A 19,135-nucleotide genomic window follows, 5' to 3' on the forward strand; every position below is an offset into this window, starting at 1 on the left:
TCCGCTGATTGGATGGAGAGCCGTGGGGCTGTTGCCGGGATGGCCGAGAGGACGGAAAGGGTAGCTACCGCCCCCTGGAGCTTGGTGGGATAATGGCAAATAGAAGTATTGGAAGCGTCCCTGGAGGTGCTGTCCGGGTATTACAGTCGCTCCGATCGAGAGAGGATTTCAGGGGAGAGCAATAGAGACGTGATCTGGGCTAGAGGGGCCAGAGATTGGTAGATTGTGCGGCTAGAGAGGCCGGAGGTAAGTGGCTGTGGAAGTCGGGCGGACCCGGAATCCAGAGGAAACGGGACCATGACTTATGCTTATCTCTTCAAGTACATCATCATCGGGGACACAGGTAACTTGCGGGCGACTGCCCTCACGGCTGGGGTGGGGATCCGAAGTTCACAAATCGGGGCGTGGGGCGGGGCTCATTTAGTGGGCTGGGCGATTAAGTGAAGAGCGGGCGGGGGCGGGGCGGCCGGGGGCGGGGCTCGGGGCTCCCCTTCCCCAGCCCTGGACGCCCGGACTCGAGATTGTTCTTGGGCCGCGTGACTCCTAGAATGTGCGTCTTCCTCTTTTAGGTGTGGGGAAGTCATGTCTCCTCCTACAGTTTACGGACAAGCGGTTCCAGCCTGTCCACGACCTCACAATAGGTAAGTCCATCTGCCTGTCCCAGAAGAGGTAACGAAACCTGACTAGCTGAAATGGAAAGTTAGCAGGCTTCGGTATTCGAAGTAAAAAGTTACCTTTTTCTATTTTTAAGCTAGTCCAAAGTTATGGTAAATGAAGAGTGACTAACCAAATGCTGATAAATGGGGAGTGGTGTAAAGGGGAGTAAATCATTGAAAGGCAACTTCAGAGATGGGCGTGAGATATGGGTTCATTGCCGTGTTTTGTTTTGTTTTTTTCCTAAATATAATTTGTGTTTATGGAAAATTCCACGAAAGCTTAACTGCTTTATTAAAAAACTCACCTTGTTTTGCTTTAAGTTAGTGCAAACGTCACGTATGTTTTTCAAAGTGATCACTAACATGCAGATTTTTGTGTGTGTTGGAGAGGAAGAAGTAAATTTGAAGAGCCCTCACAGACTTAGAAGGTAGATGAAACAGATGACCTTTAAAGAAAAGAGTGTAGTAGAATAACAAAATCACACTTGTGATCATGGAAGGCATAAACATTTGCTGCACATTTGTGTTAAGGCGGGGGCCTTCTGGGACTTTAACAACCCCTTCCCCATAATCTCCATAACACCACTCTAAATGAATAATGTATATGAAACTAGCCTTCTTGCCATGCAGGTGCAGTTTCTGGGTAAAATCCCTAACTCCCATCCTTACCGTATCGCTACTTTCAGATCCCACCTTAGTAAAATCTGAAGCTACTTCTGCTCCCAAACACCTTATTCAGAGCCAAATAACTAATGGGGTTAGAAAAAGATTTAGAGGATAACATCTACAGGAAAATATCTTTGTAGGTTAATATGAAGTGAGCACAGTGTAATAGGTGCTAATGATACATAGTGCCTAACCAGGCAGACACTGTGCCTGTCCTTAAGTAATTTATAGTCTTCCAATGTAGGAGGTGGGGCTGGATCAGATACTAAGTAAATTCCTATGGTAAAAGGGGAGGAGAGGCTGCAACCTCTATCTGGAAAGGCTGAAAATTGGATGAACAGGAGTTAGCCAGGCACAGGGGTTGTAGAGATGGAAAAGTGGTCAGGGCAAGAGGGAATAATATTTGTAAATGCTCAGGAATGTCAGATCAGACTACCTTTGGAAAACAAAGTAATTTAATATGGCTGGAGCATGAAATTTCAAGTGAAGAGTGGCAAGAAAATAAAGCTAGAGAATAAATTAGGGACCAAATTCTAAAACAGCTGAAGGTAATGAGCAAATGACAAATTTTAAAGTGGAGGAATGAATTGATCAAGTTTTTGCCAGAGTCCCATATAGGCTCTGTTTCTTTTTGAATTCAGACTTATATACCAAGATAAGACAGTTGGATAGAAAATATGTGCCAAATATAAGGATCTCTGAGTGCATAACTGGGGGAAGTTGCATAAAAGACAAATTTTATTTTTTAATTCGCTACTGAAATTCCATTTCTATTGTCCAGAAAGGGGGGAAAAATCTAGTGACTTTTTTTCAGTAGCTATCACTGTTCTTGATGAAGCAGTCTAGAGTAGTAAAAGAATTTTTTACATCGTATTAACTGCAGCATCTTAGAGTTGAGAGAGAGAGTCCTGATAATATTGTGTGGGGGGCCACCTATCAGCCCTTTAGCAGAAGCTAAATTAGTGCTCTTTCTTACTTGGAAATCAGAATTCCTCTAGTAAAATACTATATAAAAATAGAGCATAGGACAAATTGACTTATGATCAAGTATTTTCAGTTTGAGCGACTTTCAATTTTAAGTTTTGTCCTAACATTACTTGAAAGAGGATGAATGCCAGGTAAACCAAAACCTTTATTCAGACTGTCAGTTTCCATACTCCTATGAGGAAGGCTATTTTTTTTTTTTTAAAGACTTTATTTATTTATTTGCGAGAGAGAATGAGAGACAGAGAGCATGAGAGGGAGGAGGGTCAGAGGGAGAAGCAGACTCCCCGCTGAGCAGGGAGCCCGATGCGGGACTCGATCCCGGGACTCCAGGATCATGACCTGAGCCGAAGGCAGTCGCTTAACCGACTGAGCCACCCAGGCGCCCGAGGAAGGCTATTTTCTGATGAACTGTGGGAATTAGTTAGAGATCTGAAATGTATCATTCTTGGGAACCTATTTCTTAGGCTCTTTTCTCAAACCAAAAATTATGGAGTTGCAAAAAAATACTGGATTAGAGAGTGACTTTGAGGAAATGTTAGGAAATATTTCAAAATTTTTAGATTTTTTTTTTAAAAAGTTACAAATTAAACATTAATTACCTAATGAAATTTAAGTGTTAACATTACTAAAAATTCATTCACCTTTTCTACTTCTTACTTACTTTCATCTCCATATCTGCTTTTTGGTTACATTCCTGGGGTCATTATCACCTAGATTACAATTTTTTAATTCTAGAAGGAAAATGAAAGTTTAAGAAACACAAAATTAATTGTAGCAAATAGCAGTAATGGGCTTAGTGGTACTGAGTGCAGACAGAGAAGGAGTCAGTTGGCACATTGGGGAAAAACAGACCTCTCAACATGGGTGATGTTCATGAGAATCACATCCTTTCTTTTGCTCTTCACTGACAGGTGTGGAGTTTGGGGCCCGTATGGTCAACATTGATGGAAAACAAATCAAACTGCAAATCTGGGATACGGTGAGAGAGAACAGGATAACTTAGTCCCTGACCAAGATCCAAACAGAACAGTAAAGGCTGATGCGGGGGCAAGGGGCCATGAGGGTGGGGCTGATGGTGAAGATGAGAGTAGAGGAAGAGTTTTCACTTTCATCTGTTACAGTTAAAATTCTGAATGCCGTGTCTTTGTATTTTTATTTTAAATTACCCAAGTAATGTATGAATTTGTCCTAGTAAAAATAAAAGCAAACGATATAAATGTATAGAGTAAAATGTGAATGTCCCCTTTCACACACACCAATCTCTTCCTTCCATTCCTGGTTTCTGCCTAATCAGTGTGAATGTTTCAGCGCTTATACTTTCAGATTTCTTTGTGTTCAGATACATACTCATGTACAAATATATGGTAGTGGTTTTGTTCTTGTTAGTTTTACATGCATAGAATCATGGCCGAGTAGACCTAGCTATGTTAATTAGTTTTTTTATTTAATAATTTCTATGTTTTGGATACTTCTGTGTTGATACATATATCTCTACCTCATTCCTTTTAACAACTATATAGACTCATAAAAAGTCTGTACCATCGTTTGTTTAACTGTACTCCCAATGACGGAAATTCAGGTTTCCAGTTTTCACCTTTGCAAATTTTCACTGAATGTCCTTGATTACTACATCTTTATGCAAATAGTTTGAGAATTTCTGTGGAATGCCTGCCCAGAAGTGGAAATTCTGGGTCAGAGGTTATGCGTATTTTAAAATTTGACAAATGTAGTACTGCTAAAATTTAGCTTGACTTAGTATAATTTTGTTTTATCCCCATAAACTGATTTTATGTGTATTATCTCATTTGATTTGTATCTTTCTTTTCTCTAAGGAAAATAATATCTCTATCTTTATTTAAAGTTAAAGGAAGCAAGCACAAAGTTCTTAATATTCAGCTAAAATCTGTTTTTGTTATTATTTCATTCTGATTTTTTTTTCAAAACTCAAGAGCTGAAGCCCTTATAGCTATAAGCAGTACAGTGATTTTTCCTTTTTTTCCTTCCTTTCCCCTCCTCCCATCCTCCATCTCCCTATGCATGCAGGTGTCTGTCTTAAAAGTACAATTGATCCTTGAACAATATGTGTTTGAATTGCGCAGGTCCGTTCATATGCAAATTTTTTCAATAAATGTACTATGGTACTGTAAATGTATTTTCTTAACATTTTTATTCATTAGCTTATTTTACTGTAAAAATATAGTATTTAATAGAAATAACATACAAAACATGTTGATCGACATATGTTATGGGTAAGGCTTCTGGTCAATGGTAGGTTATTGGTAGTTAAGGTTTGGAGGGGTCGAAGTTATACGAGGAATTTCTCCTACATGGTGGCCAGCCTCCCTAACTCCCCTCTTGTTCCCAAGTCAACTGGTTAACTTGCTGCTCTAAGCCCTTTTTGCAGAATCTTTTTCTGGTGGCTTCCAAGGTTGTTACCACCTTTGGTTGCACTGATTTATGAAGTGCTTTTAACTAGGATCATATTCTTTTGTACATTATTGGGTCATATTTGCAAGTATTTTAATAACCTTTTGCCCTTTTTTTTTTTTAAAGATTTTATTTATTTATTTGAGAGAGAGAATGAGAGAGAGAGCACATGAGAGGGGGGAGGGTCAGAGGGAGAAGCAGACTCACTGCCGAGCAGGGAGCCCGATGCGTGACTCGATCCAGGGACTCCAGGATCATGACCTGAGCCGAAGGCAGTCGCTTAACCAACTGAGCCACCCAGGCGCCCACCTTTTGCCCTCTGAACAGACTTTATATCTTTAATAGTGGAAGCACTAGCCACATACCTCTGAATCTTTCAAACTTGTTCTTTTGACTAGTTTTGTCTCTAGCCTTTTCCTCCCAGCTTAACCCAAGAGATACACTCTATGTTTGTTGCCAAGGTTAAGTTCATATATTTCTTAAACAGCTGTCACTCATCATCACTCATTTCCTTCTCCTTTCATTGTTTGGGCCCAGGGGTTCTTTGTCACTATTAACCCAAGTATGTATCTTGCAACTCTCCTTTTACTATCTCCTAATTTTTATATTTTCCGCAAAGATATATTTGCCCCCCTAAAGAGGCCATAGGACAAATTCTGAGCAGGTGACAGAGTGAAACCTATATATGTCAAGACTGGTAGTAGCTAGTTCTGCCTTTTTAATTTAAACCTCTACCATTTCTGAAAATGGATGTTTTCATGCCAGGAGACCCAATAGCTTCCAGTTAGTGCTATGGTCACAGTTATGAGAGTGTCTGAGTGTTGGTTTGCTGGCTTTTGTGTTTTTTTTTTTTTTTTTCTCCTTACATGGTAACATGAGACACAGTGGATCATAAAATAAGAAAGTTGAGAGCCACTGCTCTGTTGACAGGATCCTCAAGGACCATATGGCCTGGTAGTCACTTGTGATACAACTGGCCTACTTGTTTTCTATTCTCTTTTTAATAATTGTTTTGAGATTAGACTAATATTTGTTGCACCATAAAAGAGATCAGGTTTCAGAATACTAGGTTTTCGGGGCACCTGGGTGGCTCAGTTGGTTAAGCGACTGCCTTCAGCTCAGGTCATGATCCTGGAGTCCCAGGATCGAGTCCCGCATCGGGCTCCCTGCTCAGATGCAAGTCTGCTTCTCCCTTGCACCCTTCCCCCTCTCATGCTCTCTCTTTCTCTCTCACCCTGTCTCTCAAATAAATAAAATCTTAAAAAAAAAAAAATACTAGGTTTTCTACTTGAAATTTTTAAGAGATTCCTGCCTATGATGTAGTGTGTTTCTTGTCTGCACTCTTCTGGGTAAGCCTGATCTTTTTTTCCTTGTCAGCCCTGATCTACTCATTGCTTATCCACCTTGGTTTCCCATTTTGTTGACCCCATTCTCTCACATATTCCCAAAGTCATCTTACGTGAAAATATTTAGGGATTACCACGAGGGAATTTTTATTTATTTATTTATTTATTTTATTTATTTAAAAAAAAAATTTTTTTTTTTTTTAAGATTTTTATTTATTTGCGAGAGAGAGAATGAGAGACAGAGAGCATGAGAGGGGGGAGGGTCAGAGGGAGAAGCAGGCTCCCTGCCGAGCAGGGAGCCCGATGCGGGACTCGATCCCGGGACTCCAGGATCATGACCTGAGCCAAAGGCAGTCGCTTAACCATCTGAGCCACCCAGGTGCCCAATGAGGGAATTTTTAAAGAGATCAGCTTACCCAAAGTTTTTTGTTGTCACTGTTCTGGTTATTGATAAGGATTTAGAGAGCTGTATTACTTTTTTTTTTTCTTTTTAGTAGGCTCCGTGCCCAATGTGGGGCTTGAACTCATGACCCTGAGGTCAAGAGTCATATGTTCCACCAACTAAGCCAGCCACATGCCCCTAGAGAGCCATATTATTGTTTGTCTCTTTTCATTCTATACATACAATTGCCCAAATAACCCATGCTAAACAAAGAGGTGTTATACTGTAGTTAATATAAAATACTGGTCAATCCCAAATTCATTTGTATTTTATTTCAGAATGCATTTTGATTCTTAGGAAATGAGCCTTTCTGACTTTGTAGGAATTGATACTTTAAACGATAGTTGACTCTTAAAACAATGTTGGGGTTAGGGACATCGACCCCTGTACAGTCAAAAATCTGCATATGACGTTTGACTCCCCAAAAACTTAACTACTTTTAAAAAAAATTTTATTCATTTATTTTAAGTAATCTCTACATGCAACGTGGGGCTTGGGCTTGAACTCATGACCCTGAGATCAAGGGTTGCATGCTCTTCTGACTAACCTAGCAAGGCATCCCCAAAAACTTAACTGCTAATAACCTACTGTTGACCAGAAGGCTTACCCATAACATAAAAAATCGATTAACATATATTTTGTATGTTATATGTATTATATACTATATCCTTATGATAAAGTAAGCTAGAGAAAAGAAACTGTTATTAAGGAAACCATAAGGGAGCAGTGCCTGGGTGGCTCAGTGGGTTAAGTGTCTGCCTTTGGCTCAGGTCATGATCCCAGGGTCCTGGGATTGAGCCCCTCATCGGGCTCTCTGCTTGGCAGGGAGCCTGCTTCTCCCTCTCCCTGCCACTCCCCCTGCTTGTGTGTGCACTCTCTCTCTCTCTCAAATAAATGAATGAAAATCTTCAAAAAAAAAACCCAAAAACCCACAAAAAACCATAAGGGAGAGGGGTGCCTGAATGGCTCAGTTGGTTAAGCATCTGACTCTTGATCTTAGCTCAGGTCTTGATCTCAGGGTTGTGAGTTCAAACCCCGCATTGGGGCTTAAAAAAAAATAAAAAAATAAAAATAAGGGGTGCCTGGGTGGCTCAGTCGTTAAGCGTCTACCTTTGGTTCAGCTCATGATCTCAGGGTCCTGGGATCAAGCCCTGCATCGGGCTCCCTGCTCTGTGGGAAGCCTGCTTCTCCCTCTCTCACTCCCCCTGCTTGTGTTCCCTCTCTCGCTGTGTCTTTCTTTATGAAATAAATAAAGTCTTTAAAAAACAACAAAAAAAAGTGATGGCTAGATCTTTAAAAAAAATAAAAAATAAAATCATAAGGGAGAGAAAATGCATTTACAGTGCTGTGCTATAAAAAAATCTGTGTGTAAGAGGATCTGAAATATTCAAACCCGTGTTATGCAAGGGTTAATTGTATATATCTTGAAACCATAATATGATTCTTCCACTTGTAGAAAATTCAAAAGGTGTTAATTCTCTTTATCATGCCTTATATCATACCTCCATCTTAATTCTTTGCTGCTTCAGATTTGTTTAATGGGGTTGGACAAAGATACCTCAAACCAACACAGACCAGCCCAAATTGAACCACTTATCTCTTTCTAGGTTATTGGTTCAACAAAAGTTCATGAACTGGACTCAGATGAAGAAGTAAAGGGATTTGATTTTTGTTTTTTAATTTTTAACTTAAAAAAATTTATTTTGAGAGAGAGAAAATGAGTAGGGGTGCGGCAGAGGGAGAGGGAGAAGCCGACTCCCTGCGAGGCAGGGAGCCTAACATGGGGTTCAATCCCAGGACTTTGGGATCATGACCTGAGCCTAAGGCAGATGTTTGCCCGACTGAGCCACCCAGGCACTCCAGGGATTTTTTTTTAAATATTTATTTATTTATGTTAGAGAACACAAGCACATGCGTGCAAGCAGGGGGAGGGGGCAGAGGGAGAAGGAGAAAAGTAGACTCCCCGCTCAGCGGGGAGCCCAACATGGGCTTGATCCCATGACCGTGAGATCATAATGTGAGCTGAAATCAAGAGTTGGACACTGAATCGACTGAGCCACCACCCAGGCACTCAAGGGATTTGGTTTTAAGAGGCATTTTCTGATGAGCCTCTGGAAGTATTTTTAGCTGCTAAAGTTAAATGCTGCCATGTGTCTCAACCATCACATAGGCCTCCCTCAAGATTTCCCTTTAGTTCCTAGAAGGCCACAGGGAGGGAGGGGCCTTTCAATATAGCAGAAGAGGAGAAAAAGTAAGGTAAAAGCAAAATGGTAATCAAATAATTTAAGACCTAAAACTATTAGGGTCTAAATAAAACGTTAAGTGAGCTCTTAAAGGGGAAAAATATGTTTTAAGTCTTAAAGTATTGTTAATATTACCAACAAAGTTCTTTAGAATTATTTTTGATTTTGGTGTTCTAAGAGGTACACAACTCACTAAAACATTTGTATGATTCTTGTAGAAAGAGATCTCATGTTGTTGGAAAAATAACCTTAGAATTAATGTACTGGAACTCTCTTCTCACCTTCAAACCCAGGTTTAGATTATATGATGTAATGGCTAATAGAATAAATCTTTGTGCTAGGATGCACTAAGATCCTAAGTTTAATTATGGATTCAGCATTTATAGATTTTATAACTTTTGGCCAGTTACCCCTTTGAGCTTCAATTTCCCCATTTGTGTTAGTATTCACTGTTACTGTTTTTATACTATGAGAAGGCCATTTTTTCCCCATCTTTAAAATATGAATAGTAGTTTTCCTTCCTAACCTTTATGTAGGGATATGAGAATAAATGATTTCAAGAAGGTGAAAACTTGGGGTGCCTGGGTGGCTCAATTGGTTAAGTGCCTGCCTTCAGATCAGGCCATGATCTCAGGGTCCTGAGATCGAGTCCCGCATTGGGCTCCCTGCTCAACGGGGAGTCAGCTTTTCCCTCCCTCTCTGCCGCTCCCCGTTTGTGCTCTGTGTGCGTGTGTGTCAAATAAAATCTTTAAAAAAAAAAAAAGAATGTGAAAACTTTTTTCTTTTTCTTTTTTTTTTTTTTGAGATTTATTATTTGAACAATCTCTACACCCAATGTGGAGCACGTACTCACGACCCCGAGATCAATAGTCAGATGCTCCACTACTAAGCCAGTACAAGAATGTGAAAACTTTTCTAATAGGACAGATTCAGTGCCTAGGATATTATTAATAATAATATGCTATTATTATTTAAAAGATGCTTTTGCTGCCTGTAAGGAGGAAAAATAACCCACAACTATTCCATCAAGAAAGCAAAAGTACCCAATATATGGGGGCATTAATAAATTGCTCAGTTACAAATATCGTGGTCCCATTTGGAAATGAGATTAGAGTGTGAATATTGTTTTGTTTTGTTTTTTAAAGATTTTATTTATTTGACAAAAAGAGATAACGAGAGCAGGAACACAAGCAGGGGGAGTGGGAGAGGGAGAAGCAGGCTTCCCGCCAAGCAGGGAGCCCGATGCGGGGCTCGATCCCAAGACCCTGGGATCGTGACCTGAGCCAAAGGCAGACGCTTAACAACTGAGCCACCCAGGCGCCCCATGAATATTGGGTTTTTAAAGGAAAACTCTGTCCCGGGCCCTGGGCTTCTTTCCCTGTTCCTTATTCTTATTTGCTATGACAAGATCCCTTGGTAGTCCCACCTTTAGTAGTGGAACACTAAATGTCAATTAGCATATGCCCAATTTAAGTGCTTTGTATCTGACTACTTTTCTACATTGACCCATTGGAATGAAACTTCCAATAGACAAGGAATTAGCATTCTAAGATAAGTTTCCTTTTTACAGATAAAAGAATATAAATAGATAGGTTAATGTGATGTGTTCAGCATCATGTGGGGATTGAAATGTTCTTGAGTTTCTAGTCCTATTTCCAGTTGTCCTCTCCTAGGAGATACTGGAAAATATATGAGAATGTCTTCGATTGTCACACTGACAGTGGGGTGCTACTGGCATTTAGTGACTGGGAGCCAGGGATGCTAAACACTCAGCAGTTTGATGGACAGTCTCACAGGAACAATTGTCCCACCCTCAATGTCAACTGTGCTTCCGTTGAAAAATGTTAATTTCCCACCTGGACATCTCCTTGGGCAGTCTGTTTCCTTCCTCTAATTCTCTTTTCTTTTCTTTTTTTTTTTAAGATTTATTTATTTGACAGAGAGACAGACAGTGAGAGAGGGAACACAAGCAGGGGTAGTAGGAGAGGGAGAAGCAGGCTTCCCGCTGAGCAGGGAGCCCGATGCGGGGCTCGATCCCAGGACCCCGGGACCATGACCTGAGCCAAAGGCAGATGCTTAACGACTGAGCCACCCAGGCGCCCCTCTAATTCTCTTTTCTTAATAGAAGTTCTTTTTTAAAGTTAAGTCCTTTGTGTTAGAGTGGAATGTGATCAAGTCCCTGCTCTGGAAATAATCTGGTTTTGTTGGGATTTCTTTGTTGCCATGTTGGTGGGCAAGGCTGGGCAAGAATCCTTCCGCTCTATCACCCGTTCCTACTACAGGGGAGCTGCTGGAGCACTGCTGGTGTACGACATCACAAGGTGAGTCAGATCAGCTGGGCCGGAGGGAGCCTTTTCCCCATGTTCTCAAAATCTTTTTTTCTTTTAAGATTTTATTTATTTATTTATTTGAGAGAGAGAGAGAGAGAGAAATAGCATGAGAGGGGAGAGGGTCAGAGGGAGAAGCAGGTTCCCCACTGAGCTGGGAGCCCGATGTGGGACTCGATCCCAGGACTCCGGGATCATGACCTGAGCCGAAGGCAGTAGCTTAACCAACTGAGCCACCCAGGCACCCTCAAAATCTTTTTCTTTTCTGTGTTCTGGTTCTGGTGAGAAGCTAAAGAAGAAAGGCTTCTCTAATACTTTCTTTTAGACATGTAGTTTTCCCCCTTTTCCCATGTGTTTGGAATTACTTTGGCATTTTGAAATAGACCTCTGACCCACTTTTAAACTTTTCTGCTGTAGGCGTGAAACCTTCAACCACCTGACTTCCTGGTTAGAGGATGCCCGGCAACACTCCAGCTCCAACATGGTTATCATGCTGATTGGGAATAAGAGGTAAAATTTTATTTGTAGAAATAATAAGGACCGGAAGTCATGTAAGTGCCCTATGGACTTTGAATCACTTGGTCCCTAAACTTTTTTAGTTTACGGTGCTCTTAGTAAATAAATAAATAAATAAATAAATAAATAAATGTGAAATATGCATAAGGTAGAATTTACCATTTTAACCATTTTTTTAAAGATTTTATTTACTTTGAGAGAGAAAATGCACGCTTGGGGGTTGCAGGAGGAGAGAGAGAAACAGAGAGAGCACAAGCAAGGGTAGTGGCAGGCAGAGGGAGAAGGACAAGCAGACTCCTCACTGAGCAGGGAGCCCATGTGGGGCTCGATCCCAGGACCCTGAGATCATGACCAGAGCCAAAGTCAGACTCTTAACAGACTGAGCCACCATGCTCCCCAAAGAGAAACGTTCTTTTTTTTTTTTTTAAGATTTTATTTATTTGACAGAGACACAGTGAGAGAGAGGGAACACAAGCAGGGGGAGTGGGAGAGAGAAGCAGGCTTCCCGCTGAACAGGGAGCCTGATGTGGGGCTTGATCCCAGGACCCTGGGATCATGACCTGAGCTGAAGGCAGATGCTTAACGACCAAGCCACCCAGGCGCCCCTCAAAGAGAAACTTTTAATTGCTTTAGATTTACATTTTAAAAAACTCTTAAATTTACTGAGGTAATATATAAAAAAAAAAACAGATAAACTTTATAATTAACAGGTCTACTACTCTGCCCGCAATGCCGGTTCTGCCTGAGAGGGCAGCTCACTCTACTCCTACCTACAACTAAAGAATGAAATAAAATAGGTAAACACTAAATCTCGTACCAATCGTTACAAGAAGCATTAAAAAAAAATTTAGGGTCGAGGGCGCCTGGGTGGCTCAGTTGGTTAATTAAGTGTCTGCCTTCGGCTCAGGTCATGATCCCAGGGTCCTGGGATCCAGCCCCGCATCAGGCTCCTTGCTCAGCGGGGAGTCTGCTTCTTCTCCCTCTGCCATTCCCCCTGCTTGTGCTCTCTGGCTCTCTCTCTCTCTGTCAAATAAATAAACAATCTTAAAAAAAATAAAATAAATTTAGGGTGGAAAAGTCATCTGTTAAGTCATCTGTTAATATCTTACAGAAGTTCACTCCGTCCTTCTAGAGTAAAGAGTGAATCCAAGGCTGAGCTTTTAAAAATGTGCTCATCTGCCTCTCTCCCCACAATTTCTCCCTCCAGGAACACTCAGAACTAACAGTTCCCTGTTGCAAGTTTCCGGCAGCAGCCACATGGCAGGGCTCCTTGGGCAGTCCCTGCGCCCCGGAAAACAAAGGGGATTCCCAGCCATTGTCCTCCATGGTGCTGAGCATCACCAGCACTAGAGAGTGAGAATCTTAAAGAGGCTCCACGCTGGGTGTGGAGCTCAATCTCACGACCCTGAGATCATGACCTGAGCCAAAATCAAGAGTTGGACGCTTAACTGACTGAGCCACCCAGGCGCCCCAGTTTTGTGCTTGCTTTTTATCACAGCAACTGCCAGAAATTCAGGTTACACAAACATATGCAAATATTGAGCAGGATCTATTTTGATCTGATAGTGACCTTGCTAACTGTCTCTAGCTTATAATTCATGTGGTGTTCTGATGTTGAGTGTCAGCTGTGTTTCCCTTGAAAATTTATCCTGGGGCAAAAAAAAAGAAAAAAAAGTATCCTGTGGTACTCTTGTGAGTTGGTAGTAGTGCCTAGAGTGCACCGTTTGAGAACTGTGGCCACAGACTTACTGTACTCATTTATTTGAACTGTGTTCTAAATGTCTGTTTGCCAGACCCTGAGTGTATGAGGCGAGAAAGAGTCATACCCCTGCTCCTGTAGAGCTTATAGTTTATTGGAGACATAAATATTAAATATAAAAGGATTTATGTCTTATTACAAACTGTGATAAATGCAGTGAAGGAAAGAAAGGTACTATAAAAGAGGGTAACAGGGTACTGTTTTTAATTAAGGGTGATAGTTAAGCTGGAATCTGAAGGATAGGTAAGAGTTCAGTGAGCACAGTTTGAAAAAGAGAAAAGTATCAGATGGGGGAGCAAACTGAAAGCCTTGAACTGGGAAGAACCTTGGCAAGGTCATGATATTGAAAGAAATCGGTGTGGTTGGGCTGAATCAAGGGGGAATGGTACAAGATGAGGTTGGGAAGGTAGGCAGGTGCCAGAACTCCTAGCACTTTCAGGCCTTAGGAAGAAATGTGAATTTTATTCTAAATATAGTAGGAAGTTTTAAGAGTTTTAAGCAGAGATGTGGCTTGATTAGATTTTAAAAGATCACCCTGGAGGGGAGCAGGGGTTGAAGTGGGATGTTCATTTCAGTAGTCTAAATGTGAATGGTGGCATGGACTCGGGTGATGACACCAGAGAGAGGGAAAATGATGGTGTTAAGGTGCATTTTGGAAGTACCTCACTTTGGGATGAATTGGGTGTTTGGAGTGAAGAAGGAAAAGCTGTTAAAATTTGACATCCTGGATTTAGCTTCTGTCCTATATGGAGATGTGGAAGCCTGGGGCAGAAGTAGTTTGGGGGAAAAGATGAAGTTCTGTTTTGATGTATGTGTCAGGTGCCTTTTACACATCAGACTGGAAATGAAGAACAGACAAATGGACAAGAGATCTGGAGCTTAGAGGAGCAGCTGGGCTAGAGGTAGACATTTAGATGGGTAGTTCTTCCCTGGTCTTCACACAGCTGGTGAATGATAAATATATATTTTATAGATTTGTTGTTCTTCAGTGAGCTTACTCTTTGATTTCTTTTCATGGTTGGAAAACTGGAAATCTCTGAAATGCAAATTTCCAGTTAGAAAAATGAAAATCAGTCCATCCTTACCTTCGTCTGTAGCCTTTTATCCTGTCTTGTCATAAAGTCTTTCCATGCCACCTGATTCTCTTTCTCAGTCTGTGGCTTTATCTTTTTTCCCCTCATACCACCTAACTTTATAAATTTTTGTCCTAAGTCTTTCATTTCCCTGGTGGCAAGCTGCTATTATATATGTTAATAATGAGACTAATGAGAGTTAAGGCAGCTGTGTTCTCCTTACTCCTGGCATTCTCTATTCTTGGGTTGATTCCAGTAAAAGAGGAAGATGGAGCATCTATGACTTTTCTGCTTTCTAACAACTGCAATTTCCCTTTCATCTTCTTTCTTGGCTCTTACTGGATCTCATTCCAGCATGGGCCACAGTAAGCCTTGAGTAACTATGGGGCTTGCCTAACTATAAACCTTTTTCTCTATAAGAGAGTAAGATATTATCCTCAACCATGCAGCAACTGTCATGAATTTGAAGAACCATTTTCCAAGAAGCTACAGAAATCAGTAACCCTGTATTAAGAGAAAATCGTGTAGGATCTACATTCTTCGTGTATTATCTGCTGGTTGAAACAACCATGGGAATCTTTTAGAATAAGAGTTTCTTCTTTCACTTGGATCTTTTTTTAGTTATCTCCCCAATTAATCTCTTGCAGTGACTTAGAGTCCCGTAGGGATGTGAAGAGAGAAGAAGGAGAGGCCTTTGCCCGGGAGCATGGACTTATCTTTATGGAAACGTCAGCCAAAACAGCCTGCAATGTTGAAGAGGTACTACTTGGGAAAAAGTAGGGAAAACTTTTGAGAGATGACCCCATATCTTTATTCTTTTATTCAGAATTTTCTTCTATAAGACCATAGCTAAGGAAACGATGTCTTGTGGTCACATTGACCATGTTTCCCTTTAAGGGAATTGTCCTTTTTTTTGTTTTGCCTTGATTCCTACAGTGGAGTTTTACTTTTGCCTTGTGTAACATTAATTGGTAAGTGTGGATTAGACACCAGTGTTGCTTGTAAATATTTTAGTTGGAGGATCTCATGGGTTCTACTGTAGTCATTCTGAAGCCTGCTATTGACTGTATCTTCAGTAATTAATTGAAAACAGAGCATGTTTGTTTTATTTGGAGAAGGTGCCAATCTAAGGAACATCTTTGGTATCAAAATACCATATACTCCCTTTTTTCTTTTTGAAACAGAGACTTGGGCAGGGGGCAGGTGCTTCTGTATTTTTACTCTGGTCTCAATGGTTCCTAATTCATACCTTAGAAATCCAAGTATGAATAATATTTGTATTACCTTTTCCTGTTAGATTTCTTAAACTTGAGCCTAATAATATGATTTATGTCTCCTTTAGGCCTTCATTAACACAGCCAAAGAAATATATAGGAAGATCCAGCAGGGTTTATTTGATGTCCACAATGAGGTGAGAAGGGGGGGTGCTGACAGTTAACTTTGCTTTGTGTTAAAGAGGACAAGAAATCCTCTAGAATGTAAGCATTTCCTTTCTAACATCATGCAATTTTGAAACTATGCCAATTCATACTTGATTTTTTTTATGTAGGGAGAGAGAAATCTGTCATTTTCTGTTTTTTCTCAAGTCTGGGCCCCAGAATGCTTAAAGAGATAATTAGTTGGTATCTAAAATGTTTATACAGTATGGGAGGTTTTCTTTACACTATCCCAGTGTTTAGGGGTGATGTAATTCCTAACTGCTCAACAGGGCCATTTCTATAAAGCAGATTCTGTGGCAAAACAAAGAATTATATGCTGACATCTACTCTTTCGCCTCCTCCTGCTCTTAACCTCATCTCATCCTGATTCTGCACATAGCTATGAAACCTAAATATGACTCTTACCTTAAAAATGGGCACAAGACAGGTGCCTGGGTGGCTCAGTCGGTTAAGCATCCGACTGTTGATTTCGGCTCAGGTCAGGATCTCAGGGGTTGTGAGGTCAAGCCCTATGTTGGGCTCCGCACTGGGCTTGGAGACTGCTTAAAGATTCTCTCTCTCCCTCTCCCTCTGCCCCTTCGCCTCCACCCTCACTTAAAAAAAATGGGCATAAGAGTCACTTGTCATCTATAATACTTATATCTGAGCTGGTCATCTCATCTTTATTGTTGAAGATTATTGTTCTGCATCAGTTGGGCGGGCACATGGTTACCTGCCAAAGCCATATCTGCTTCTAAAAAATGTAATTTCTGATTTCTCTTTTTATCCCCGTCTTTTATTCCAATTACTTTAGCACTGAGGTGGGAACTCTTGCCTCTTTTCTTTTACAGGCAAATGGCATCAAGATTGGTCCTCAGCAGTGTATTTCAACATCAGTAGGACCCAGCGCGTCCCAGCGGAACTCTAGTGAAATAGGGTCCAACTCCGGCTGCTGCTGAATATCTGGCCTGGACTCTTTTTTCCTTCCTGGAACAGCTTCAGATCAATAGGCTTAAAGAAAGAGGTCTTACTTGCTTTGGCTGAGAAAAGCCTCTTTTCAAGGTGTGATGTTTTGCCTTTCCACTTAAAGACCAGGGAAGAATTTGAGCCCTTATTGACCTGTCCTCCTTCAGGGACGTGAGCATTCCCTATAGATTAGGGCTCTTCTCATCCTCCTATTTTAATTTCTAAAATGTTAGGATCAAAGTTGATTGTCGTGGTAGCTCAAAAATAAATTCTTTTATAAGCATACACAATTGGCTCCCCACCAAAAATTAGTAACAAGGGTCTAGGACATTCTGCTTGAGCACTTGATTTTACTGGGATCTAGCTGGCTGGCCTTTGGATGGTGGATCCTATATCTAGGAATTTCATTGATTGTTTTCACTTGCCATTTTGTAAGAGTTCTTGCAGAAGGCAGTTCCTTCTACTTGAACTGCTCAAGGATGCTGAATAATTTTCTACCATCCTATTGCTAATTTATTTGTCTCAGAGTAACCATAAAACTTTTGAGAGCAGTGGAGTTGCTCCTGGCCCTATGGCTACTTATCATCATTACCTAAAGAAAACCTCCTTCCCTGTTTGTTTTAGGGATCAGACCTAACACTGCAGTGTCTTTCACCAAATTAACCCCCTACTGTTTCATCACACTTCTCAACGAGACCTATTTAGACTTTCTACTCTAATCAAGCTAATCTGCTTACTGGACATGACATATTTACTTCCACTTCTATGCCTTTGCATATGCCCTACTCTCTGCTAACATTATACTCAGTCCCCAGATTTTTCCTTCAGAAAACCTTCTTTGACCTAGGGACTTCTAAATAATTATTGACCCAGTACCCCTTAGGCTTTCATATGTTGTTTATTCATATGTATATTTATTTATATTTATGTTACTTTGTAAATTTGTGCGTGGAATCTGTCTCCCATATAGGCTGTAAGCTCCTTGAGAGCAGGAACCGTGTTATCCCTTTACTTTTGTAAACCACTCCCTCCACTATTCCTTCACAGTGCCTAGTGCTACTCATTTTGTGATCATTGGACTTGACTGACATACTTAAACATTTGGAACAGGTTTATTGTAGACTGCAGAGGAAACAAAAGGCCTTAGAGTCATCTCTTTGTAATTCTCAGTCTCTTCCATCTGCTTACCCTGGATTCCATATTGCTCTTACCCCTCACCCCTCTTTCCCTTCCCTGGCTCTTTGCCTCCATTCCATGCAGCTACAGTAAGCCTGTCAGCTTCCAAGCAGTCAGATAAGTGGGTACCTCTCCAAGCATTTTTCTTTTCAAGGGCATATACTACTATGCTAAGCAAATTTGCCTTTGCTTCACTCATCAGGCAGCCTTCTGGGTCAGTTTTTGTATCTTTTGCCTTGATGTCCTATTCTCTTCCACAGCATTGAGGTCTCATGAATTTTTCTAATTTTTTTGTTGTTGATGAATTGTTTCATTATTAAATATATGCATGTATCCAAGCTGCTCATATTTCATGTGTTCTTTCTGATTTTATCCCAAACATATGTAGATACTCTCCTTCTAGGAAATTGTATCAAAGGTATTATTGGAAAAAGGCTCCTTGAGATACACTCATTTTTTTTTTTAAGTTTTATTCCAGTTAACATACAGTGTAGTATTAGTTTCAGGTGTACAATATAGCGATTCAACACTTCATACATCACCTGGTGCTCATCACAAGTGCAGATCCATTCATTTTATACTAAGTTTTGCCCCCTGTTAGTAGTAGTAATAAACACTACACCACAGGAAGTTGGAGGACTTTTTTTTTTTTTTTTAAGATTTTATTTATTTATTTGACAGAGAGAGACAGAGAGGGAACACAAGCAGGGGGAGTGGGAGAGGGAGAAGCAGGCCTCCTGCCGAGCAGGGAGCCCGATGCGGGGCTTGATCTCAGGACCCTGAGATCATGACCTGAGCCGAAGGCAGACGCTTAACGACTGAGCCACCCAGGCGCCCCGAAGTTGGAGGACTTTTGGGGTAGTGCTTTGATTATGCTTTTTAAAAAAATCCTTCCTCATTCCAAAAAGGATTTGAGGCTGTTGAATTTGGGGTTAGCCTGTCCCCTCACACCTGGGACAAAACTATAACTTTGTAGTTTCTGTACAGAAACTCCCAACCCCCAAGGATTCTGTCATTGGTTTAAAATTATGGAAAGTGAGGGGTACCTGGCTGGCTCAGTTGGAAGAGCATGGGACTTGATCTCGAGATTGTGAGTTCGATCTCCATGTTGGGTGTAGAGATTACTAAAAAAA

At 40.8% G+C, this 19,135-nt stretch overlaps 1 protein-coding gene across 1 annotated transcript; it reads left to right on the forward strand.

Annotated features, from left to right (window-relative positions):
• Positions 1-183: 183 nt before the first annotated feature.
• RAB2B (RAB2B, member RAS oncogene family) lies at positions 184-18,340 on the forward strand. Its single transcript, XM_034994511.1, has 8 exons — positions 184-343; positions 570-641; positions 3,221-3,288; positions 11,006-11,088; positions 11,512-11,604; positions 15,090-15,201; positions 15,785-15,853; positions 16,712-18,340. The coding sequence occupies exons 1-8, from the start codon at positions 298-300 to the stop codon at positions 16,817-16,819; spliced, it is 651 nt and encodes a 216-aa protein (XP_034850402.1). The 5' UTR covers positions 184-297; the 3' UTR covers positions 16,820-18,340.
• The last annotated feature ends 795 nt before the right edge of the window (positions 18,341-19,135 follow it).

Source organism: Mirounga leonina, unplaced genomic scaffold (genome assembly GCF_011800145.1).
Source record: "Mirounga leonina isolate KUSES-001 unplaced genomic scaffold, KU_Mleo_1.0 Mir_91, whole genome shotgun sequence".
In the NCBI taxonomy this organism is placed as follows: Eukaryota; Metazoa; Chordata; class Mammalia; order Carnivora; family Phocidae; genus Mirounga; species Mirounga leonina.